Source organism: Pollicipes pollicipes, unplaced genomic scaffold (assembly GCF_011947565.3).
Source record: "Pollicipes pollicipes isolate AB1234 unplaced genomic scaffold, Ppol_2.1 Scaffold_6052;HRSCAF=7182_pilon_pilon_pilon, whole genome shotgun sequence".
Classification (NCBI taxonomy): Eukaryota; Metazoa; Arthropoda; class Thecostraca; order Pollicipedomorpha; family Pollicipedidae; genus Pollicipes; species Pollicipes pollicipes.
Genome location: NW_023596805.1, coordinates 17,829,254 through 17,856,568, shown reverse-complemented (window position 1 = coordinate 17,856,568; position 27,315 = coordinate 17,829,254). Strand labels below are relative to the sequence as shown.

The following is a 27,315-nucleotide window of genomic DNA, read 5'->3' as shown; positions in this document are numbered from 1 at the left end:
CTATGATCACCTTCCTGGCCAAAGGAGTATAACCCCGTGCCCCCCCCCCCCCCTGGATGTGCTCCCGGTGCCGGTTTGTAATGTCTGTATCTATCAAAGAGAAGTACTAGGATGCTGAAGGGTTGAAGGAAAATAGCATGAGAAATAAGAAATGATCCTACTTGCAACAAATTGAATGAAAGCCCTCCTATAGCCTGCCAGTCGTTAAGCTCACGCAGATCGATTCCCTTCCTTTCGGGCGGGCCTCTGCCCGAAACCAACGCCCAATCCCCCTCCCCCCCCCCCCCCTGGAAGGTGAGATTCCAACCCTCCAACGCTAATATTTTCAAGCCTAGCTTTCTACGGTAAGCTAAAACGGTGTCAATTTCAAGAAAGGCTAATTGAATTGGTTCCCAGGTAAGCGGGATAAAGAAAATGGAAGCTGTGATGCCCTGCTCGTTGATCGCAGCTGACTTCAGCTGATGTCAGCTGTCAGCTGTTAAGGGGCTCCGCGGTCTTACTGTCTTTCACTGAACATGTTCTTTTTATGCTTGTTTATGTTTGCTGTAATGTCAAGAGTCGTATGTGGGCAAGGCGGGAATCATGCTTAAGCAGGCTTGATACCATAACACCTTCTCGGCGTCCCCACCCTCACCAGCCATGTCCGGATGACCGTCAACGGCGCGTGTACCGTCTGACCCCTCGTGGTCCTGGTCCTTGTCCGGCTCCGAAGGCGCTTCAGAGGCCGGTGAACTGCCACAGTCTTGCTGACAAACGCCTGCAGTACCTGTTCCGCACATCCCATGTGACATGAGTCGTTTGTGCGCCTAGCAGGTGAACGGTAACAACTTCTAATTACTGTGTGTAGATGTCTTGAGCGGTGTGGTTGCCACGAACACGCTTGCGAATAGAATGACAGGATTTGAATGACCTTATTAAGGCGTGATGGATGTTTGGGTGCTCTCGATAACGTCTGCACGAAATACGTCTTCGCTGGCGTTTAGCTCGGAAAGTAAAAAGATTTGGATCTCAAGGAGGGCAGGGCTGTAAACTAAGGACAGGGCATGCCAGGGCAGGTCTTCGATGTGTCGTAGCTGTGGATACCGGTTTCGTAACACCCAAAATACTATAGGCTTAGATCGGGAACATCAGACGTCATATGTTCGAAACTCAAAGTCCAACAACATCTAGTCCCTCTGGCTTCTGTAGTCATCCATATGAAGACCCAAAACACTATGCATTGAAGTGCCCACGCTGTCATCAAATCAGAATTTCAATGCTGCGTAAAACAGAGCTTATCTTCCCAAACTGTTGCAAGCTCCTTCACGGCAAGTAACTCAGTACGTATCTCAGAGGTAACGGCTCACAAAATTTCACCAGAGAGCAGATAAAAATATGAACATTTCTTCTTCAACCCAAATGATTCGCCTACCAAGGCTACTAAAGTTAAAGACTTTGCAGACATGACGGTACCATGGGACTAAAGTTTGGTAGCCCGCAGTATGGTTGTTGGTTGATAGTGCGAAAAGGTTGGTAGATACTATGCACGTGACTAAAAACGAAGATTTCACCAATGAATTGGGTGGCAATCGTGCTCTAAATATTTATTTTAATGGTATTTGCATAGGTATTGTAATTTTGCATTTTAAACATCCCAAAAAGAAGTCAGTACTAGGATTTGATTCTGAATTTAAATCCTACTCAACCACAATGCACCCGCGCCATATTTGTTGATGACAACTCTCCTAAATATTTATATATTGTGCATTTTTGCAAAAGGAATATTCATATGTTAATGTAAATATCGTATGTACTGTTTGCATTTAATTCATAACTGAGCAATGACTGTTCATATGTTTTCGCACTGCAGTACCTATATGGAGTGAAATGTGAAAATAAGGTAATATGAGAAGGGCAGGTGCCGAGAATTTCGCTGTTGCTGTCTTATGATTTTCCTAGGTGTTGGTTTACTTGTAGATCTATAATGTTGGACGGGTTAGATGAAAATGCTGCGCAGAGGATAGTACCCCAACCGCCCGAATATTTTCCAAAGACTATTTTGCAGCTAAGATATGGGCCACGACTCTATGACAGGCAGAAATCGCAAAACTTACCAGAAATCGGCCCATCTTACAGGAAAAGCCGCTATTTTGAGCTGAAATGGCGCGTGCTGTATTTAAACCACCCGGGTTTCACCACTCACTAACCCCATTAGGGCAGGCCAACCGTGCATCCACCCTGACAACGCACCCCCTGAGGCTACGGGATGTGCATCAAAGCTCTCAATATGCGTCCAAGGGTGCTGCGAGCCCGTCTGACCCGCCGTACGATGTTGCTGTATGTTGCACCCTTTTACACAGATTGTTTCTGATCACTACCTGCTAGAGTTCTTCGGAACAAATCACTGGTGAATGGGTTATGCCATCTCTCCGTCGAGGGCAGGCTGGAAGCGCATGTCAGCAATAATTGTGTAGCTCTGTTGCAAATCAATATCATTTCCCAGCTGAAAATGATTCATTGAATGTGGTAGGTAAAAAGTCGGTTTGTGGAAATAGTTATGTTACAACCAGCTCGCACAGAACAGCGTTTTGACACTGCTGTAGCGTTGATGTCATGTGACATAGTCCCGTGATGACGTCACAGCATCGATCACCAGAATGCAGTAATGCATTCGCCAAACTCGTCCTTGGATTCGCCTAAGAACTCCAGCGGGCGTGGGCAGCAGACGGGTGCCCGCGTGACGTCATCGGGCCGGGCTTCCGCCGCCGGCCGGAGTCGGCTATATGTGTGAACGGAGTGGCGGTGGACATATGGCCCGTATCAGCCTCCGGATCGGACGAGTGGACGGTGGGTCGTGTGCTCCCTGGCTGTGGTGATTATAGTTTTTCAGGAGAGGCACTCAGATTTAACACGAACCCGGGTGGCCGGCTAGATACGCTTCGCTCGGGTGGGGGTATGTTTGACCTTCCCTAAGATCTCAGAAACTAAGACAGCTAGAAGCACCAAATTTACAAAGTGCGTTGATCTGTATGTGAACGCATTTAGTTCAAAGTTTCAGGTTCTTAGGTCATGTTCTTCGGGTCAAATAAGGACAAACAAGGCCAAGTTCCAGGCTGGTCTCCGAAGTGTCCCCAGAACCTAGATAGCCGTTTCTAAGCAAAAGGTCACATGCTCATTCAAGGTCAGTAACCTTTCTTGACATTTTGAAGGTCAAGGTGACCAAAATCATACAAGATTGCTTTGAGTTTTGCATTTGATTAAGCGACAAAGATTACGCTAAGCAGTATGCTCCTAAACCAAAATGTTGACCCGGGTCATTTTAGGTCAATAACCTACTCGGACCTCTAAAAAGTTCATAGAAGATGCATAATGCGGTTCCTGCTACCAATAAAATCAAAATGAGCAACAAAAACTATCTCACACAGCAAGCTCAGAGTAACCAAACAGGCTGGTTTTGACCTTCGTGTAGCCTTCATACCTGACTTTAGGTCAATGTAATTTGTTCATTCAACTATTGTGTTGCCTGAGAAAGCATCTCAGAGATGTATGGCTTGGAGGTGTGGCTTGGTTGATGATCAGCGAAGGATTCCCTGTTGCTTGCCTTCGCTGAAACCGTGGCCTGACTTTGACCTGCCATAGGTCAGCGATCTTACTTAGTACGTCTATTTTTTTTTTTTGGTTTCAAGCGATCAACTATTCAATTATCTACAGCTATGCCAAATTTGGCGCGGCTACGCCGCGTCGTTCGGAAACCATCCTGGAAAAACCTTCGGGGGCCACCCAAGCGCGTGTTAAGCGTTGCGGTTTCGTGCGAATCTACTCATTATATGTGGAGCAAGAGCTTCATGTCCAAAGTCGTAAATAAGCCACAAACAAACTGCACCGAATGATCTTCAAGGTGGTTATTTCAGTTTAAAGCACATTCAAATGTGCAGCACTCCCTTTAAGCAAAGATGTTGCGCACCTTCAGTACGTCAAAATATGTGACAGCACTTTAATTTGACAGTTAGTCTTTGGTATGCGTGCTGGCTTTTCCCAAAGAGCTGCACTTGTTAAGAATCAAGAACAAAATGTCTTGTGACCAGATGATCGTATGGGTTGTGTTTCGCAGCCACATAAAGCGAGATGCCAGCCAATGCTCAAGTTTAAATTGGCAATCTCCTTTTTGTTATCATTTACTCACAGCCGTCCTCCGCTATCACTTTCATTCACATCTGTTACTAATGAAGCTGTTGATCATCCGACGTGATAGCAGCTGGTGTCCTGCTGTCGACCCGGTAATCCGTTTAGCTTCAGGAGCGCCAGCCCAAACATTTGCCACTCTGGTTTGAAATTCTGAAAATCTGACGCAAGAGCTTACAACTACCGTGAAGTCTTCAGGGCCGTACAAGATGGCAGGTGACATGGCCAATGCTATCTATAGCTGATCTGCACGCGCGCCGATCTTCGGCACGTGACCGTAGATCGGCTCCACGACGTTATTGCTTTAAAAAACTCCTTCCGATGTGAGTGCTAAGACATTGTTGTTAGCTTAGAGCTACATACTATGCTATTCATATTTGATCTTCAATTTCTTTGGTTGATCTAACTTGATCGTAAATTATAAAGTTATACTTATATTAGAATTAGTCATTACTTATACATCATTTTCAGTGCAAATGCTTATACGCGACATTTGTACCAGAGCAAAGGCTTGTTTTTGCCGTAGCACTTATGTCATGACACCGTTGTGGCCGGCGGGTGGGAATCGACGATGACGCGGAGCGCGCGCGGCTGGCTGATATTGACGGATATTAACGGAGCCACACACCATACTCGTGATTTAAAAACTGATCAAACTAAGGGCTGATGTACTCTCAATTGAACGAGAATCACGCTTATTTAGGTTTTCTGTCGCTACAAGTCATGGTCTCGTAAGTTTGAGGTTCTTAAGTTGAAAACGTTCGCTTTTGGGGGAAATTTGACCTTTTACGAGATCTTGTTCAAAGATATCCATTAGTTTTGTTCTGCTTATCTCTACATTTCTTAAGTTGGAAACGGCAGAGACGTTGCATCGACCCCCTCCCCCCCCTCCCCTTTGAGCTCGCGTTATGAAAAAGGAGGATGCGGGCGAGGGTTAAAATGTCATACACCCGCGGATTGAAAAACAAAAATTTTTGCCAGGGATAAAAGCTACAGAGGCTAGGGTTTTAGATATCAGTCCTGGATAGCCGAGCGCTGCACCAGGACATCTGCTGTGCTGGCCGCGCCGACCCACCTCCAAGCGTCACGGATGGCTGCAGATGAGACTACCAGACACGCCAGTCCAGCGGGCGGATGTGCTGGCAAATGAGACAGCCGGGCACGCTTGCCCAGCGGGCGGATGTGCTGGCAAATGAGACAGCCGGGCACGCCCGCCCAGCGGGCGGATGTGCTGGCAAATAAGATTGCCGGGCGCGTCTGCCCAGCGGGCGGATGTGCTGATAAATAAGATTGCCGGGCACGCCAGTCCAGCGGGCGGATGTGCCGGTATATCCGGCAGGGGCGGCGTAACAAGAGGAGGGACGGGGTACGTTTTTGCTCCAAATAACATTGGAGTGCTTTCTTTGCCCGAGCAAGGGTTTTATAGCTCACGTGCATTGCCAAAACTCAGAGCAATCGGGCCCCTATAGCTGAGCTAGGTAACAAATGGTGCTCTGAAGACTTTCTTCTACTCGAAGGGGCCCCATTTTTTGAAAATGTGGGCATTTATATGTAAGACAGCCCATGCTCTAGATGGTGGCTCTAGACAGCCCATGCTCAGCTCATGCTCCATGCTCATGCTCTGGCAGTTAATCAGGCGTCGTGAGGCGCCCGTGAAGACTACCTGTTGAAGGACGATGGATCCACTGCAGTTACGTTATCGGGGAACTGAGCAATATGTTGAATCAAGGGGTGTTGCGGCATTGTGAAATAGATAAAACACGCATCCAATAGCATAGCCAGGTGAGTAACATGTGCGGCATGACGACATTGTCAAATAAAGAAGATGTGATTTTTAATTAGATGTATCATTACTGTTGATGCTGTGATAGTTACACCATTCCATTTATTAACAAGTGGCTAACCAGTCCCTGACCTGGCCCTGACTCTCAGTGCCCCCTCGTGCGCCTAATGCATCTCAGCGTTACAAGTGCCTGTGCTCTTTGTCTATCTGTGAAAGCCGTGAAGCTGTCGAAGACAGCAGAGGGCGACATGTCAGGCCCCGCACAATGCAGATTCGGCGGCGACTCGGACGTCGGCATCACACTCGCGGCTGCCGACCCGTGGACACCGGCTGCATCACCGCGGCACCAGGTGTGCTGACGTCCACCCCACGGCAGTATCAGATATCGCGCCCCTGGACGCTCACCCCGGAGGCGCAGGTGAACCTCACGGCACTCGTTGCACGGGCGCCAGGTACGACGGCAGCCCCGCCGACACTTGGCGTGAGCGCGGCGGAACCATCCGGACGAGCGGAGGAGCCGCGGCTGTCATCAGCGGTGGACCCTCACTCCACAGGCTTTCCAAACGGATGGCATCCGTACACATCGAACGCGACTGCAGCCGAAGCCCGTGAGGTTCTGGAGCTTCAGGTAGACAGGAAGATAGAGACACCACCATCGTTCAGTGTGACCACGGCGGGCCGTCTGCGCAGGCAGAGATCGTAGAGATCGGCGGCTGGGATTTCTCCATGCGGGCTACTCATTGACCATTGAAATACAGGAAATAGGTTTTCAGCATCGTTGACATATGATCTCATCTCGTAAAGCACTTTGAAATCGGTTCTAGCTTTCAAGACTGCCTCCACGATCTTACACAGAAATCGTGATCCCCATGAGAAAGATCACTATGCGTTGCAATGGGTATGTAGGGGCGAGTTAATGTTTCTTGCCTATACCAATACTCAGACTTCCAAGACTGGCCTTGAGCAAATTTGTTTCTCCATGTGAAAAAAAAAACACCCACGGAGAGTTCAACCAAAAGCGTTCTTCGGGGCGGGCGTTTCGGGGAGAATGCAATCCATTCCGCAAATCATGATTACTCTTCCATGCATGAAATCCGTGGTGCACTGGGGCTAAATTCCCAGGATAAGTGCGGATATTTCACCGCGGCTCAGCCCATGGCCTACTCCAGAGAGCGAACATTGCTTATTAAAAAATCAGTTGCATTCTGGTAGATACTTTTGTATTCAAACACTTACAGAGTCGCATAATGCAGGCGTTTGTCAGGCCCACGACGCCTTTCACGTTTCCACGTCTGGCGTGTACTGTGCCGCAGGGCCGTCGTAACAATTGGCCTTTTTTTATTTCTTAAAAAAACACCCACGGAGAGTTCAACCAAAAGCGTTCTTTGGGGCGGGCGTTTCGGGAAGAATGCGATCCTTTCCACAGATGATAATTATTCTTCCATGCATGAAATCCGTGGTGCGCTGGGGCAAAATTCCCAGGATATGTGCGAAGATTTCACCGCGGCTCAGCCCAAGGCCTGCTCCAGAGAGCGAACATAGCGTATTAAAAATCAGTTGCGTTCTGGTAGATACTGCATACTTGATTTTTGAATGCAACTGCATTTCCAGCTACATATAATCAAGAAAGGACTACTGTGCACATCATATGATATCAATGTCAGGACCACAGCCCTGCAGGCAAGGATAAGTCGACAATAAGTATTAACATCCTCAACAGTCCTTGGCAGGTTTCGGCAAAAGATTATGGCAGGCTATATGCCAGTCTTCACAGCATATCGTGCTGTCATATCAGGAATCTGCCATAAAAGCTGGCGATCGCTACGCTGCGTATGCCAAACAGCCCACCAAAGCTTCTCTTACGACCAGTACCATGACAAAAAATCCACGAACAAGGCATCCACTGCTAATCCACCACGCAACGCAGCGTCCTCGACAAGAATTGCCGGTTGGCGTCAGCTTTCTTGCGTTTCGAGGTATGTTTTAGATCTGGCTCCCAGATGGTGCCAGGCATTGCTGTCGTCGCAAAGCCATTCCATGACGCTATCAAACAATGACGTATTGGGGTGCATTTTTACCAACTTTGAAATTGTACGTCGTGGGTCGTTTTTGAGCCTTGAGAGCTTACCAATAGTTACAAGTAAGCTTTTCTCGTCATATCTGATGCTTATCTCAATGTCTTCAAAAGTGGAACATTTCCTTTAACCATCGTCCTGATCCGCCAGTCTTTATATCGCGGACTGATAATGGGGACGGGGGGGGGGGGGCATGCGCCTCTTGCACTGTCCAAAGAAGAGAGGCTGGAGCCTTGTGGAGGAAGCAATGGATTGTTCCCAACCAGTTCTCGAGATTGGTAGTACGTTTTATGTTGTTACCATGCAACGTAGCAGCATGGAATGAACACAGACGTTGACGTATAGTTGTATGTATTCTGACCAAGTGCCGGCCTGCCGCAAGCAGTCACCGGATTTGTCGGCTGCCGGCTATCGCCCGCCCCGGCCGTGCATCGCCGTGCAGTATTCCTGAGAAACCGTCGCTTCTCAGAAGACAAAAAACAGTCAGGGACCCTTTTTGTGTCAAAACACGCACAAGGAATGCCACATGGCGTACAACAAATTTGGACGCAATTGTACGACGCCGAAGGGGCGTCCTCAGACAATATTAGGGGGGGGGGGGCAATCCTCTACCCTCCTTTTTCTATCAGAGCGAGCGCTAAAATCTCGGTAAGGCCCACGACATCCGGCCGCTGGGATTTCGACCACCTTTTCGGGTCCGGGCCGTCGGAGAAGTCATGCCCAGTTACGTCATGCGGATGCTCTCACAGCGAACACAAATCGTCCGGTTACTCAACATCATGATGATTTTTGGAGCCTTGCTGGATGTGAACCCCGAGGAAGGCTCATTCTGCTGCCCAGCTGTCGAAGAAAGATCAGTTGGCAACTGGCCAAGCTGGGTGAACCTGACCGGTGCGGCTGTTTCAAAGTATTGCACGATACGTAACAATGCTGGGTGGCAAGGTCTCAAGGGAAACTGAGGACAAACTCGATCGGGCCATTTTGGTTGATGGGATCGGGCATCGCACAACAAACTCCGTGTGTCAAGTGTTATGAAGACAAAATCATCCAAGCAAAGCATTGATATGTTTTGTAATCTATGAGGTGTTGACCTGTGGGGAAATTATGAGGAAGCAAGAAGTAAGCAGAACCGCAGGAGCAGTTAATCATGCAATTAATGTTTACAATTAATGACATGTTTACATGTTTGGCATGTATACAATTGGCATGTTAACAATTAAATGACCTGCCTCGATTAAACCTCTAAGCGGCCCTGCAGTAAACGCTCCATGACTACACTAGTTAATATACTTCAGGTGGTGGGCTTCAGATTCAGATTCATGCTCAGATTTATTTCGCAGCAAATAAATAGCACCATCGCCTTTCATTACCTTGCGTCATAAGATAAAGATATGAGAGGTTAGATCGCTCAGAGCTGTTCAGCGCACGTCAAACATTCAGCGATCTATCTACACACACTACGCGTCACCGTTCTAGGCAGGCAATGGCTGTCGATTCGGAGGGTCTTTTAAATTCTGCATGTTTACAAATGAATGTGAGCCGATCGTCCCAAAAGTGCAAGTGTTACGTGACGTCGCCTGCACGTGCCACGTAGCGACATACAGTGCCGGACATTATAAATGACCAAAGCCTGAGTGATGCCTGCAGGAGCAGCTGCTTCGATGTGGCATGTTGCGCGTGCCTCAGACCGATGAGAGTGGCATGTTGCGCGTGCCTCAGACCGATGAGAGTGGCATGTTGCGCGTGCCTCAGCCCGATGAGAGTGGCATGTTGCGCGTGCCTCAGACCGATAAGAGTGGCATGTTGCGCGTGCCTCAGACCGATGAGAGTGGCATGTTGCGCGTGCCCCAGACCGATGAGAGTGGCATGTTGCGCGTGCCCCGGTTTAAAACTGAGGTGCTCGCGCATATTAACAGCTGAATTTTCCACAGCCTTGCAGTCCTGCATCACAGTGATCAATACGTTCAGTGGTGCAGGTGGCAAGCCTCTAAGCATGGTCGACGTACCTAGTGCAAGCCTCTAAGCATGGTCGACGTACATTGTGCAAGCCTTTAAGCATGGTCGGCGTACCTAGTGCAAGCCTCTAAGCATGTCTGGCGTGCCTAGTGGGAGGGCTTGGACTTTGCTCGCGTTAAGTTTCCTGCTGTTTATACGATATATCTGTAAAGGAATTCAATGGGCTGCTCGGTGCGTTCAGTGATGGCACCAAATGGCAGTGACCGGTGTACACATCAGATACAGCATATTCTATTGTTGACACTTGTGGTTAACGGGATATTAATCCGCCCGCTGCACTCAAGACGTCTCATGCGTTATGTGTAAATGCAAGACGGTCATTTGATTCATATATATATATATATATATATATATATATATATATATATACATATATGCAGCTATACAGAGATAGACATTTATTACCAATGTCACACCTATGTGGCATACCCATATACCTAAACGCATCCCAGACGCCAGCTGGACGGACTCAGTTGAGAGTTGGTGGTGTGATGAGCAGTCTCTGCTGTCTGTCGGTGACGGTCATGCGGTCGATAGGCCTCCTTCAGTGTGCGACGTCACCGGCTCAGGGCACATTGGAGCTGGGTTGGATGACCTGACGGTGCTGCGCTAGAACATCGTGGCACCCCGGATCTTCCCAACGACGCTCTCAAGACCAGGTCATTCCATCAACCATGTTAACACTCGACTCGTTGGCAATAGATACGCATCAGCTTAGCTCTACAGCAGCCTTCAGGGGCGTCTTACTGGAGCCAATCCGGGACTTGCGGTATGAAGTCCTGGCCTTTCAAAGACAGCCAGAGCGTATGCCCAGGAATCTCGGCTGTTTTCCGCGCTTGGCTTACGTCATCCTAACGGTCATCATGCATTCTTATGCTCTCCGCAAAACTGCTTTTTAAGGAAGACGTCACAGGTACAGGCCACTGGATTTATTAACAATCTAATATGCGCGGCAAGAAATATCCCGCCCGAAATGTGCCAGCGATACAAAACGTTTCGACTCGAAATGATCGTTTCCTTTACGTTCAGCAATTCACGTTCAACCACTGCCTCACCTGCATCTGGAATTCCGACACAGTGCCAGCGTCTTGTTCGCCCCCCCCCCGCGCTTCGCTCCACTTGCCAGTGAAGCGCTCCCTCATAAGCTGACTTGCGTGCTGGAATGGCCACGGGGCAAATGCAGCAGTCCTGCCACTGAAACTCGGGTTTATCTGGCCGGTGCTTTCTCGCGGTATTACAACACGGACATATTTGCATCGCACCACGAACATTCTACTCTACATGATGTCACTTAGAATCTCTGCCGGACGTGTTCGCAGTGCCACAAGCTTTCTGTTTACACTTCCGTAACTGTCGCGACAATAAGCGCGCATGCAGACACGAAGACTCGTTTGCGGTACTGCAGTTCTCCTAGTAATGGGAATTACAAATTGCGGTGTTTGTAACGCATAAAACACATTTGTATCTCTTGCGGTCGGCCCTGGACACGTAAATTGACTTCTTCATACTTGAGTATGCTGTGCATTTCTGGCTCACCGATCACGTCGTGGGAAAATATTCTGTACATCCGACAAATGACGTTAACGGCCAAGATCTGTGTCGTCCGGATCGGTGCAAATGCACCACAGCGTACCATGGCCAGGCTTCGCTCGGATCGCTGCAAGTGCACCACAGAAGCTGTCTTTAACCCGCACCCGACCGAGGGAAGTCAACTTTCCGTCTATAGCTTTGCGCGTAAAGGGTAAGAACAGAACGCTCGCAGCAATAGAATATTTTGAGCGCCTGTTCATCTATTCATTTGGCATCATTCACGCAAATATTAAGTTTAATCTCCGAAGATCAGTGGCGTAGGTCACGCCAAAGAGGTCAACTGCAAAACTTTACCCACGCATAATTTAAATTGGGGTATGTTTACATTGATATAGTAATGAATATCCCGGCTATAGTAATCACTGGCTATAATAATGGAACATGATGCTACCCACAGCTTGTATGTTTGAAATGTTTCGAAGCAGGCGAGGTCAGCAAGCTTAAATGATATAACTTTTGCTATTTTTCGTACATAATGCAAATCTGAATGCACTTTTTGTAGTTTTGAGTGTTTGAATATAAAGAGTGTGCTGACTCATACGCAAAGATATCGCATGACCAGAGCACATGACCTTGGCCTGGGTCAGGACCTACCTCTTTAGGTGCCTTCTGCAAAACACACGCTGAGCTAAAAAAAAAAAATGCAGGGTTATGGGGGTGATTTTGGACGCAGAATCCGACTACCCCACTGAAAACATTTTGCAATAACATAAATAAGACATTATCACGATGCATAATGAGGTTACAATAGGTCCACCTGGTGACATGAAAGGTCATATGAGATTATTTAACGTCGATGTAGCGGAGAGGCTAGATAAACGAGTGTGACGGATGTAACCATCTCCGTATCATGTTTATGAAGCTGATGGCATATAAGGTCATTTGTCAACGTGCCTGGTCTCAGTTTGTTACAATTACATTGTCAAGTGTCGAAGAGGCTATATTTAATGTATACAGTAGCTAATCGATCTTAAGTATCTTTGGATGTATGACACACTGTTTCTAACCACAGAACAGCATTGTACTGTCTACATAGACCCGGTTAGCACTGAATTTTTGTCATTGAATGGTTTATAAATTTGACCTTGTTTGACCTCAGGTAACATCTTGGTCATCCTTAAATTGCATTTTTGTGCCCGAAATACTTTTTACACAGCTGCGCCTAATGAAATAAGGTACGTACCAATCACATTGTGAAAAATATCGTTCTTGTGCTTCATTGTGGTGAACAAATCTCCGCAACACAGGTTTTGGACCACGCGCCACGAAAATGCCAGAGGCTGTAAATCCGAAACCACTTAAATGAGAGCTTGAAACCTCATTGGCATATTTAACGCCGCTGGCAGCCCCGATGACTCATTTTTACCAAAATCCGAGAGGTGAGGGTATAAAATTAACCCTTCCTCCTGTCAGTTTGCCGCGGAATGCCCTGTCTAGGATAAACGCTGCGCCAAATAGCGTTCGCGGTGCTGGGCTCGCGGGTATAATACGCGTTTCATAGACCGTTGGGTCGAGTGGCCCACCCCGAGGGCACAGTCTCGTTCCAGGTGGTCGGAGCAGTCCTTTTACCCCCGGGCCAGGGAACTCGAGATAGGTCCCCTGTTTGCATGCGCACTGCGTGCGTGCGAGGTGCGCGCACTGCGTGCGCCTCGCCAGCAAGCACGTTGTGAAGGCCGTCTCGCAAACGTGACGGAAATGGAAGTAATTGTGGTGGCCATGAGGTGGTCACCGCTCCTGAACGTGAAACGCAGCAGAAAAACGGCCAGCAAAAAGTATCAGATACCTCTGTTGCCTAACGGATATAGATTCCTACAAGATATGACCACTGTCGATTGGACCGCCCTCTGGAACGCACCGATCGGACGCCTTTTCGCTCGATGGGTACTTGGATGCGGTCCTGGTCATCTTCAAACCTCAGCTTGACAATCGCGTCACAAAGCGTGCAGTCCAGATACGCAGCCCGACCCCGCCTGTGGCGGACGCGACTTAGGAGATAATGGCACGGAACTGAGCCCTTCGGCACACCGCCGCAGTGCACAGGCATCTGAACGGTCGCGGGTGGGCGTCGTCCGACGTAACCGCCGTGAAGGTATTACATGACGTATTGATAGCTGTGAGGTCCGGGAGCGTGCACCGCATTATCCGCAGCATCGTCGGTGGCAAGAGACCATCGCCAACGGAGCATCCAGAGGAATTGGAAGCCAGGTCCACGAATCATTTGTTATCATCGGAAGGAAGACCTTCGACATGGTGCTGGCAGCGATTCCGATGGATACGCGAGACCAGTCGCATGACACCAGTGCTGCGCGGACCCCTCCGCCTGTGGTCTGTTACTGCGCATTTACTGAAACGCGCTACAGAATCGACGAACACTAGCGGTGCTTGTCATTACAAAGGCACGACGTTCCATATTGTCAAGGTCAGCCGACCAGTTCTTATGCCAGTCTAGGTCCACATCGTCAACAGCTTTTTTGTTTCAAGGTTAGTACCTCTAAGGAGAAGAAATCATGACAACGTAGAGGCCAACTTGATCCGGCCACAGTCAGAAAACCAATCCCGCTCATTCCTGCTGTGCCTAGGATAGGAAATAAGCTGTTGCATGAGCAAATTACGGCGCACTTGACATGGCACGCCCGTCATATCTCTGAGTCAGCACGGTTTTCGCACACATTACTTGACTGATACCGCAATTCTGAGCATGTCGGATAAAGTATCCGAGCCATGAGCCTCAGCCGGTCAACGCTGCCACTTATTGCTGCTGGAAACACAGGGCTGCGGCGTGCTACACCCGGGATTTTGCGGCGTGTCACACCCGGGATTCTGTGGCGTGCTACACCCGGGAATTTTACGGCGTGTTACACTCGCAGCTTATGCTGGCAGCTTTTGCGGTACGCCGATGACTCCCATGTACTTGTAACGGTTACCTAGAAGAGATGGTGAAAGCCGTGAAGAAAGCCCTTGAATCGTTGCGTAAGCATCGTCATTATATGAGCCCGGAGAACCTCACCGAATTAAGAAACCAATTGCGTGCGATATATGGCATGAGTTTTACTGCATGACTGTTGAAGGCAATGTTGGGACATATTTTTCGGCTCAAACAATCGTGAACCTCCGTAAGTGCGGTCACATCAGAGCCGCCCGGAAGCAGTTGAGCGGAGCGTCGGAAGGCCCACTGAGCACCGAGCATGCGTCCTTGCGTATGATTGCGTGGCCTTAGTGAGCCAAATCACCTAGCGACGCCATTACTAGCTTCCCGCTTTGCGCACGCCATTGTCACCAGGCAACAGGCAACGAGGAAGGGTTTACTTGTCGCGTGCCTGAAATGAAACAGGTGAGCGTAGCTTTTCGTCCAGATGATTGGAAAGAGTGCCCCCTCCCCCCCCCCCCACGAGCGTAGCCGGATCGCAGTGCGCGTTACTTTTAAAAAAATGATGACAACATTTGGTAGTGATGAAAGCATTCTCATGGGAGAGCATCTGTTGGGATGCTCTTTTATCACGAATGCTCTCATCGTAGTGCTTGGCGATGGATGTACTGTAATTCCTGCAATAATGGGTTTGGGAGCAATGTATGCTTCGATTCGCTTCATTCAAATGCTTTTCCTTTGTTCATGCGAAACTTTTGCTGTTTCAAGAATGTGCATGTAAACATGTCGCAGAGGCCACACCTGTTGTGGAAATTCCGTTCTTGTGAACAGGCAAATGGATAGGAAGTTACAGCTGAGCCCCAAATGGCAGAATACGACCTGGTGCCATATTTCCGCAGGCAGGGGAAAACTGCGCTGCTTGTACTTCTCAAAACCGGTGTGTTTATGAGAAGCTGATACCAACCAGCAGGCTCCCATTCCTACCTCCTGTAAACACACACATATCAGCACAATCAGCTCTAGGCACACGTGCGGACTGTAGTCGCAAAATTCATGTAACTGATCATATACATATATATATATATATATATATATATGCATACATGCATACATACATATGCATATACATACATATACATACATACATACATACCTATATATATATATATATATATATATAGGTATGGGCTTGGGGTTGTGGTGGTGTTAAGTTGGGCTGTTTGGTGTGTGACGTGTGTGTTGGGGTTGTGGTGGTGTTACGTGGGGTTGTTTGGTGTGTGACGTTTGGGTTGGGGCTGTGGCGGTGTTACGTGGGGTTGTTTGGTATGTGACGTTTGGGTTGGGGCTGTGGCGGCGTTACGTGGGGTTGTTTGGTGTGTGACGTGTGGGTTGGGGCTGTGGCGGTGTTACGCGGGGTGGTTTGGTGTGTGACGTGTGACTTGCGTACGTCGTTATTTGAGGGTCAACGAAGAACAGCATTGTCCAAGTAAGTTAAGGTGGTGGTTGGCGTTCCAGCAGCAAAAACAAACTTGGAACAATATTGACCGCGGGTCACAAAGTTCATGAGCCACTTGCTCCACGCGTGTTGCTTTTGGTCGAAAGACTTTGACACGTCGATTGGCTTATTTTTGCAATCATAGCGAGGGCAGACTGTTTTTGAGCGCGTCAGCATCTTATCTTCACTGTATCAGCGTTTTAGAACCAACCTTTTACGTAGGCCCGCCATCCGGATTCACCGCAGTTCGTGAGATCTGTTCTCGCTTGTGTGGTGTCAGTCATAATGTTAGATCAGCCAGAACGGAATCCAGGACAGCCGTCTTAGTGGACGTGTCGACGAATTGCACCGGCAGCTTCTTCTCCCACTAACCAGAGGACGCCCGTGCCGTTTCGACATTCAAGCACAGCCCCTTAATTTTATGCAAAAAGTCCTCTATTGAGCGCCATACAGCGGGCGCTATTTGCGAGCACTGTTTATCATCACGTTTTAATAGTGGTATCATGGTGGGTACACTGACCCATCTCTCGCGCAGAAGACAGCACTGACACCCGATGTCGTCATTGGCAGCGGATTGCCCAACGAGCAATCGGCTTGGGGAAAAGTCGGAGACGGTTGGGGAAAGCTTAGAAAGCATGAAGTATTCGTAACCGGCTTGAGCTTTCAAGCTCTCCCCGATCATACTCCTGCCATCGCTTGGGGGACTGAGGATTTCACTGAGCCCCCGACCGTCAGATTTAAGGTTTGCGTGGGAAAGTCATTTTTCGGCATGTAGTCGCCATAGACTTGGGGGAACACGCGGTATTGCGTGACCGCCCGTTTGGGGAAAGGGTGGCAAATCTGGATCAGGATCAGGCATTTTTCAGCGCGTAGTCGACATAGGCAGCTCGGGGAATGCTCCTGGAACACTGTGTGGGAAGCACTGGGAACGGTCCGGAAAAGGCATGGAATTCCAACCAGTGTCTCACTTTCAGAGTTGACTCCAAGCATTCCCCAACCAGAACGTTGGGGAACGATCGGGATATCCCGGTTGGGATTGGACCGAAAATGGTGGCTAGGCGATGTCTGTGCAGTGGGCATGAAAACAAAGCATCCAGTCCGTAATGCGAGGCTAGATATTTTGAATAAACGCGTGTCCGTGCTCGGTGGTTGTGTAATATCGAGGCATAAAGCAGGCAGAAAACGCATGATTCATGTGTGTGAATCAAGGACATAGTTTGGCAGCATAATTTCGAGGCCTTAGCAAGGGACTAAACCTACCCTCAAAACACACAACTCGGGTCTCTCCCCACATTCCAACCACTTTCTTTTCAACGTTGATAATGCTGGAGCCCCCTATCCCACCTCTATTCTGCGCGCCGTGTCATCAAGCAGAAGATGTGTAACTGCTTCAGTCGAACCCGAAAGGCTGAAGTAACAGCGAGTTGTTCCGCTGCACCGTGTAACGAGCCAGCGAGTTGGATCGCTGGAACGCCAGCACCGGGCCGAAACCACAGGTCACTCTAACTGGGCCCCAACTCGGCGAGCCTTCCTTTGTTCAGGTCGACACGTGTCAAGTCTGCATACGGATAAGCCCACTGGCGACCAGCAGAACAGAATACAAGAGCTCATGGAAGCGTGCCAAAGTCACCGTCACATAATGGACAGCAGAAGCATAGCTGTACGTGCGAAGGTAGAGGTCGACGCTCCATGCGGAAGCCCCCCCCCCCCCCGCCCCCTCCCAACCGATAACGTCTTCGTGGTTCGGCCGCTGCAGCGATCCCATCATCTCATTTGCTGCTGTCTTTTGGGGAGCTGGCAAGATTGGTGCATGCTTTGCTGGAAGGCATAGGTGAATTAATCAGAGGGCAATCCGCGATGTATCGTCCGTCGCATCGTTCGTCGCATCGTTCGTCCCGCACTGCCCGATCTGTGTGCCTCCCCTCCCCCCCCCCCCTGCTCACCAGCCATCCTCCGCAATCCACGATGTATCGTCCGTCGCATCGTTCGTCCCGCACTGCCCGATCTGTGTGCCTCCGCTCCCCCCCCCCCCCCCCCTCCTCACCAGCCATCCTCCCTGACTGCGCCCATGCCAAATGACATGGATCACAACGTGACATGCATTTCTATGGAGCATGGCGTGACGGTGCGATGTGGATTTTTGCCTGACCTTTAACGGGGCCGCGAACAAAAGGCCGCGTTACCGCGCGACAGGCGCGTGTCCCTGTTTCTCATAAGTCGATGACCTTATTCTGCCCCACGCCCCCCCCCCTTGGACGAGTTTGTCAACAAGTGCAGGTTTTTGCGCGCTGACAGGGAGATGGAATGCGAGGAGTGGTATGGCTGGTCATGCAGTCAGTCATGCAGGCGCCGCGTGCGCCTCGTCATGATCAGGAACGCTCCGTTGCGCGTGGTTCTGTTGTTTTATATGCAGTCACGCGGGACATCAGAGGGTGGCACCAGTTGCCAGTCACTGCGACATGCGTTTCCGACGGAAAATAACAAGCAGCCAGCACGAGCCAGCTGCCATTCTCAGGACTACCTCCTTCAGACCCCAGTGCATCGTAGAATTTCCTGCCACCACATGAAATCATGAAGCTGAAGAAAATAACTGCAAGGACCGACTAATAAAACTAAAAAAAAAACTACTAAAACGCTTCACAAAATAAACAACCTTACGTAAGTTTTTCATTGCATTAGCAAGGGACCTTATTCGCATAGATAAGACAGTAGTATTAGCCTTGTTGCTGGGAGAAAGCGAGGGGAATCGAAATATAGTTGGGCTAATATTTCGGCAGCATGCATTCATCGAAACAGTGGCAGAAGTGAAAGGCATGTTGCCGAAATGTCAACCCAATCATATTTCCATTTTCCTAGTTTTCTCCGAGGAATAAGGCTAATACTACTGTCCTAACTAAACAAACTTGGTAGACAACTGAGACAGTGAAAAACAAGCTGAAAAGACTACTAAATACGGTTAAATCATGGACCCCTCCGACACCCTCAGTCACAGAAGCAGGATCACACACGCGCCGGGCGGCGCCGCGCAGGGGTCGGGCCTCGTTCATGCAATAACCTGCGCCCGCGCTCTGGGCGGAAGATCGCGGACTGAGGACCGAGCGTGGACTGAGGACCGAGCGTGGACTGAGGACTGAGCTTGGACCGGGGACCAAGCGTGGACTGAGGACCAAGCGTCAACTGAGGACCGAGCGTCGACTGAGGACCGAGCGTCGACTGATGACCGATCGTGGACTGAGAACCGAACGTGGACCGGGGACCAAGCGTGGACTGAGGACCAAACGTCGACTGAGGACCGATCGTGGACTGAGAACCGGGCGGTGCTGTGTGCGGGCCCCACGGTGATCACATTGTTCATTCGACTGGTGTGAAGGTCAGCTGGGGACCGCTAAATATAGCCGACCAGCGGACCCGAGGCTGTGAGGCCGGCCTGATGCGCGGCACGTACATTTCCTCAGTGGGCTCTGACGGAGAGGCCGAAGGCGGTGTCATCCGATAAACTACACCGGCCCGGCCCGGGCTCAGTGCGCATGTGGTCAGCTCTGCTTAAACGAGTAATTAGCCTGCGTCGCGACCTACATCACAAAAGGAGGAAAGCAAATATGGTCTACTTCACATAACCACATACCGAAGGCGACTAATGCCAAAATGTAGTCGATAATTGTATATTCTTGCATCTACCATTGACATGATGTGGTATAGACATATTGTGTAATAGTTCGTATGAATGCGGGAGCTATATATGCTCCGTGCCGTTTGGTTCCGCTAAACACACGCACCATTAACCGTCGTTCTACTGAGGGGAGACCTTAGGGATACCCACAATATTTTTAAAGATAGCATCTGAAGAGCTCGGAGTAAGGAAACAAAAATTTGGGAGCAAAATTGAAATAATCTTTACACATGTGGGCATTCGGCATCTTTGTGCTTCACCATTCATGATCTATGACCCCTTTATTGAGCTGATGTCGGTGTCAGTTTGCTGAAAAAGAAAGTGCTTGTTTCTTGCATTTAATGCACTCAAAATACATTTTTAGAGTTTATTCTGATATATATATATATATATATATATATATATATATATATAACACGCTGAAGGGCATTGCTACCACTCTAGCTGCTTTACCAAAATTAGGTCATCCAAGGTCAAGTTATGTCAAGCTTTGGCGTTTCTGACCAGGTCTTGTCTTTAAAATGTCATGTGGTATAACATGTAAGGACGAATATGCTGCGGTATTGGTGGGTCCTTCTTACGCTGTTTTCCTCATTCATCCAGCTTGTTTAATTCTTGATATAACTTAACGGGCTAATGCAGCGATTGCCTCCCCCTGTAAGATTACAGCGACCATTGTTCAATCACACCTCTCTGATGTCATTGGACCAGAGGTTTTCAGTTCCCTTCCCCGTGGCTCAGCTTGTTTAATCTTCGTGATCTGAGGGAATCTCTGAGCCTCTTTCTCCCCTCGCAGGACAAAAGTGAAAGTGTCGACGCGGGAAGGTTAACACTTTTGGTTTCGCACCAAATTTCTCAGGATGATTTTGCTTCTATCGAAAACCTTGAACATCTTTAAGTAAAAAGAAAGCGTCTGCTCCATCGATTCGCTTATATGCTAGAACGACCCAGCCGGCACAATAAGTTTCGAACCCTCATGTGGACTGGACAAGCCCTCGCATGTACTTCGAAGGAGCTTGAGTGTACGAAAGCATCGTTAGTGGAGTTAAAAGACTTCAAGAGCCAAATAATGAAAACACATCGTGAAATAATCCATCGAGCACATGCTGAGTGATGCAATGACATCGTATCGCGCAATTTTTCACAGGGTTATGCTGCTCTTACCTGTTGCCTGTACCGCATATCTGTCTTCTCCAGGCTTAATGGCATAAACACAGAATATCGTTAATAGAGTGTATTATTTGGTTTTTGAACGTCACGCTGCTCCTTGTAAATGCGTTTATTTATTTCAGTTGTTATACAACGCTGACGTGGATATAAAATGTCATACACCTTTTGAAGTATGCATCCCATAAGTTTTAGATGCATCTAATGTTTCTAATTTTTTACCCTTTGTATTCTCTCCACATTATCCATAAATGTGATTCCAATGCATTTACGTTGTAACTTAGCTTGGCGTTGCCAGTCTGGCATTTGAGGTGTTAACATCAATTAACCCGGCTGCAGGCTTCATCCAGAAGTGATGGCAACAGACATCTGTGGCCTTCACTATTCACTCCAGCGGCATGAAATCCACCTGTCAGCGTAATAAATAACGCGAAAAAAGTATGGGACACAAAACAACAGGGAACGCACTGTCGCGTCATGCTTCCAATGTCTCCCAAAAGATCCCTCGCTGCGCAGCCCGCACAAGCCAAAAAAGACCAATCGCTACAAGGCATCGCCAGTCTGTCCGATCTCTATAGCCCATCGCTGCTGCATTCATATCTCATCCCGGGTGACCTCGGATGCCCCGTCCCGTCACAAAGAGCGCCCGTCACCGTCGCGGCTTCCTCGTGGTAACAGCGAGTAACGAGGGTGGGGAGCCGATGTGGCTTAGCTTATCCCGGGCACGCGCCGGTACGCGGGACGAGACACGTAGGGCGCGGTGCCGCCTGCGACCTGTTGCCATGGAGTGTCACCGAATGAATCGGGGACGAGACGGCCGGCGCTGGGTGGACGATAGCACGGGTAGCGAACATTGGCTCCCGTTTGCACGATGACTGGTGATAGTACGAGCAGTTATCTGCTGTGGGATAGTGACCTTTTGTCAGTCTTGTGTACGCGTTGGGAGGCTATTAGCTTGTGCCTAAACCATCAAAAGTCTTCCTTTCTGCTCGCCGAGCCTCTTTGTGGTTCCCAGCATCAGATTATTCATTTGGGTGTTTCTTTACAGTCTTACATTAATTGGCTACGGACTTTTGCGCAGATCACGCAACTATTAAAAATTGCCGGATAAAAAGTCACGGAAAAAGTTTAATGGAAAAAGTCGACCGCAAATAGTCGAAAGGGATAGAAGTCAACGGGTATGAAAGGCAAAGGGAAAAAAGTCGAAGGACATGCATTCAAAGGGAATAAATGTAAGGACATCAATCACAGGGCTCAAAGTCAAAACGGAAAAAGTGTAAGTATAAAAGTAAAAATGAAAGAAGTCGACAGTCTTGCAAAGCGAATCTGAAAAGTCCAGTTACGCAAGGTAAAAAAGGATGGGAGTCGAAAGGTAAAACTTAAGAGGGATGAAATTCGGATTAAAAAATAATTCAAGGGACAAACAGTTCACATGGATAAAGTCGATGGAAAAGTTGAACAAGCAGGAGTCAAGAGGATTTAAGCCAGGCCAATTTTCAGAACTTGATGTTTGACATAAAAGTGAATGTCGCCGACTGCACTCAGATGTTCCGGTGAACCCAACGGTTTTCGCACGTCGCATCTCTGGCTCCCCTCACCCAGGTCTCTCGCCCTACTTCTGTCTAGAAACTGCAAAAAAACATATCAGTCTTCTCAGTCCCAGTCTCAGCCTCAGTCAGGGCTTTCTCAGTCAGCTGAGTCAGAAGGAAGTTTGTCCGGTAGACATGCACGCAGCCTAATCAGTTGGCAACTAGCTGAAAAACAATAGAGTCGCTTAAGTATGCTTTGTTGATTCAGCGTTTATGCTTGGGCGCGCGTATATTATGTTTTCCTTTCTAGGGCGTGACCAGGGAGGTAGTTTCCTATTCAGTTTAGTGGGCTCCCCTGGCGTGGGATCGGTTTCCACAACTTTGAGAAGAATATCTTTTTGTTGAAAATTTAAAAAACAGAAATCGTTTTCGAAAACTTTCTCTTGACAGGTATGGCCGGCGGCCAGTGGCAGCGTCCGCACTAAACGTCGGGTGATGTCATAGGGCAGGACGGACCGTGCCGAGCATTGCGACGCGTTAAACCTTCGCCACCATATTCTGCCACTGACCTGGAATGGCGCGATCGGATGGTGGGGGTCGGGGTTCACACAGCAAGCACTGCTTAGCATGAGCTCTAACCCCAGAAATGTATTCATTCAAGAACATTCACATACAATCTCTGTACAAGTGGGCTAACAGATTTATTTTCAATACAAAACTAGAGACGTTGCTTCCTATTCAGTTTGGTGCGGGGCCCGCTTAATATGGGTTTGGCTCCAACAACTTTGAGAAGAGTGTGGACCAAGCACAGGGAGGAGCCTGTTCGTTGTATTTTGGGAGCTAGATGGTGCCGACTTTCACCGCTCGGCCCCACCCCCTAACACATTTTGCAAAATTACTTCCCTGTCTCTGCGCCTGTACCCAGGTTTTTAATTAAAAATCAGCCAGAAATCTCTCGATAGCGTTTTGTTTTGTCTGCAAGTGATGATGGTGGGCAATCCGCCTCAAAAGGGCCACGAAAACACGGCGTAGGTAGAGTATGGTGTCAGAGAAATCTAACGGTGCCCGATTCAAAACGAATTCCAGGACCCACGGGTGGGTCCTGTGGATGGGAGTGGGTCCTGGAAAGGTCCGACGAGCTCATGGGTAGGGTAACTCAATCCAAATGCCAGGGGAACGCCGCGCAAGGATTTTCTCTGAATCGGGCTGCGATTTCAAAAATGACACAAAAAATGACTAAGGCTGCTCTTATGTGCTGATGACAAGCTTACCAGCAGTGGCGTAGCCAGGGGCGGGGCTAGGAAGCATAGCCAGGGAGCTGGTTCTTGGCCTTTATCGGGAGCGTTGAGCCCCTCCCTCCCCCCCCCCCCCTCCCCCTGCAACGTCCAGGAGGCGGTGACGGCCCGACTTGGGCCGAGGTCTTAGATAGTTGTAGCAGTTTAACCCGCACCCGGCCAAGGGTCTAAGACAACCACGCCCGGCCGAGAGAGAAAGTCAACTCCCTCCCCCTCCCCCCTCCCTGGCCGGACGCCAACTTCTTCCCCCCCCCCCATCCCCCGCTAGCTGGATCTCCAACTTCCAGACGCTGTATGAGAAATACAAAGATGCTGTTGTAAAAGTCGGGTCAAATCGTGAAAAACAAACACTAAATGTTGGACCTAAGGTCAAATGGAGGTCATCAGAGACCACGAAAGTTCAAAAAGTTTGTTTCGATAGATGCAGTTAAAATCGATGCCACAGACCTGTGAAGGTACGGTCCCGACTCCGGTCACGGCTCCGGTCAGGTCCCAGCTGCGGTCACGGTCCCAGCTGCGGTCAAGGTCGCGGATGCGGTCACGGTCCCAGCTGCGGTCACGGTCCCAGCTGCGGTCACGGTCACGGTTCCGGTCACGGTCCCAGCTGCGGTCAAGGTCGCGGCTGCGGTCACGGTCACGGCTCCGATCATGGCTCCGGTCACGGCTCCGATCATGGCTCTGGTCACGGTACCGGCTCCGGTCACGGTCACGGCTACGGTCACGGTCCCAGCTGCAGTCACGGTCCCAGCCGCGGTCGAGGTCGCGGCTACGGTCACGGTCCCAGCTGCGGTCAAGGTCGCAGCTGCGGTCACGGTCCCAGCTGCGGTCACGGCCCCAGCTGCGGTCACGGTCACGGCTCCGAGCATGGCTCCGGTCACGGCACCGGCTCCGGTCACGGTCACGGCTCCGGCCGCGGTCACGTCACACTCCGGCCGTCACAGCAGGGTGAATCTCCGGCGGCGCTGAACAGCCTTACGCTATTCCAGTGACGGATCCGGGGAGGACCCCTCTGCGTAATCTCTTGCTGTGTAGCTCTGCGTCTCCGCGTAACTGTCCGTGCGCGTGGAGACACAGTGTCATGTAACTGGCCGTGCGCGTGGAGCTTGCCGCCCAATATTCAGTGTAACTGGCCGTACACCTGGAGCTTACCGCCCAATATTCAGTGTAACTGGCCGTACACCTGGAGCTTACCGCCCAATATTCAGTGCAACTGGCCGTGCGCGTGGAGCTTGCCGCCCAATATTCAGTGTAACTGGCCGTACACCTGGAGCTTACCGCCCAATATTCAGTGTAACTGGCCGTGCGCGTGGAGCTTACCGCCCAATATTCAGTGTAACTGGCCGTACACCTGGAGCTTGCCGCCCAATATTCAACGTAACTGGCCGTACACCTGGAGCTTACCGCCCAATATTCAACGTAACTGGCCGTACATCTGGAGCTTACCGCCCAATATTCAACGTAACTGGCCGTACATCTGGAGTTTGCCGCCGACTATCCGATACTGAGTCCGCCATTGCTTCGGACTGACGGCAGAGTTTAATTTCAAGATATGTCGCTCCACTTAACACTCGCTATACATTTTGACCATGCAGCGACACCACCCCTGGTTGGGGGACATCAGCAGAGATGAACAAGTGTCCTTTCTGTCACCGACAAAATTTGGAATCGTCATTTAGACGATTCCAAATGTCACCTGAAGTCAAATCTTTCAGAATCCCTTGAAATATATCTCTAAACACGATAAACCACAATAGCAAAGACAAATTACATGCAATTCAGCGTTACCATCAAACACTCTTTTTTCGGGAGTTTATTTGCACTTCAGTGCCATTTGCGGGCCATTACACCCTGAATCACGGTTGAAACTAATCTAATCAACGAACATACATGGCCTGTTGCCGAAGCGCAAGATAGCTATATAAATATATATATATATATATATATATATATATATATATATATATAGTCACATTTCAGATGACACGCCGGGTCGCCGCCCAGCCGTCGGGCGCAGGGGTGACCTTGGCGGCAGGCCGGGCGTGCGTGGACCCCGGCCCTGGCGGAGACGCAGACACGGCCGGCCAGCAAGGCCGGTGCGACCGGTCGTCACGGTGACGGTCCTCGACGGTCAGCACACTGTAGTTATACTTTACTGTTGAAGTGTTCGCACCAGCCGAGCCGTCGGCGTTACTCTGGCAGGAGTGAGCATACCCTTATCATTGATGGTCTGCCCGATGTTTACGGGGCCACAACGTGGATATTTTGGACGCCAATCGCTTGCTGGACGCCCCTTGGATAAGATCCGAACAACTTACTGCACCGTGTCAGCACACAGCACAAAGCATAGGAATTCATCACAGTAATGCTTAATGGCCTGGGCTTTTCTTGCATGGACTATTTGCTCATTCGATTATGGATTGAAATGAAAACAAAACTCAAAACAAAAAAGTTTATGAAGTGTTGAACACAAGGCGGGATAACACAGAACCAATAACATGCAAAGGATGAGTCCAATTAGAGGTGATTACCTTTGAAAATGTACTGACAGTGACAACGCTGCTTTTAATGACCTGTCACAATTTGGTATTACCAAGTAGCTGAAGTGATATGGAAAGCAGTAAGTGACTATGAATTAGTTCTTATAAAATTAATTGCACATTGCTCATTACACATTTCATTTTGAATTAAGCAAAAATGTTGCTGATGGTGACATTTGAATTCATAAAAACTGTCTCTGAGCACCACTAATATATATATATATATATATATATATATATATATATATATATATATATATATATCAGTATAAGAACCACTTATATGATATTAAGTATAGCTATTATAGGGCCTTGGGATCATCGGCAGGGAATTTTGAGTTCACTTCTGCTCTTGTTTCGATAAATGTATGTTGCCGAAATATCAACCCAACTATTTAACTATATCTCCATTCTCCTGTTTTTTCTCAAAGGAATGAGGTTGATACTACTGTCTTATATATGTGAATAGTGCTCCTTGCTAATGTACTGAACAGTTAACGTAATTTTGGTCATCAGCTCTGACTGAATCTTGAACATTTTGAGATGAACATGGATTAGCCATGTTCATACAAATTTGGGACCCATTTCATCCCAAATCTACGGTCAGGGAGTCCGCATATCTCTGAAGAACACAGAAAAACATGGAATTGGGGTCTATGTGACAATTATTGGACCACCTGCGGCGATCAGGGATCCTTTTGCGTCAATGAGAGTTCCTGTGCTGAACCGAAGCCGATTGCGCGTGTTAGGTCTCCCGTGTCAGGGAGGGGAATAATGTGATATCATATACCCTTTCAATGACCTTCGGATCGGCCAGGAGATCGCGCCCGTGTCGCCAGACTGACAGCCAGAAAACACTTCGCGTAGGGACGGAATGGCCCTTCAGTCATTGGCCGGAAACGATGTTGTGCTCCTGGTGTTCTACTCAAGGGGCTCTTGCCCGGAAGGAAATAAGGGGTCTCATTATTGTTGAATACAGTAGGTCGAAATGAGTTGAAGAAAGAAAACAACAACACCATCCCATGTTTGCCTGAGAACGTTTATTTTTTTCAACTGAAATAGTAATTACATCAAAAGGCTCGACATGTCCGTCCGCAACTTCAAGGGCAAGGACAGCGATGACCTAGGTTG

General features: G+C 48.9%; 1 protein-coding gene across 1 annotated transcript; it reads right to left on the bottom strand.

Annotated features, from left to right (window-relative positions):
- Positions 1-17,376: 17,376 nt before the first annotated feature.
- LOC119104303 (uncharacterized protein DDB_G0284459-like) lies at positions 17,377-25,161 on the bottom strand. Its single transcript, XM_037228001.1, has 4 exons — positions 25,115-25,161; positions 24,339-24,467; positions 24,095-24,251; positions 17,377-17,451 (listed from the first exon to the last, which is right to left on the bottom strand). The coding sequence occupies exons 1-4, from the start codon at positions 25,159-25,161 to the stop codon at positions 17,377-17,379; spliced, it is 408 nt and encodes a 135-aa protein (XP_037083896.1).
- Positions 25,162-27,315: the final 2,154 nt, after the last annotated feature.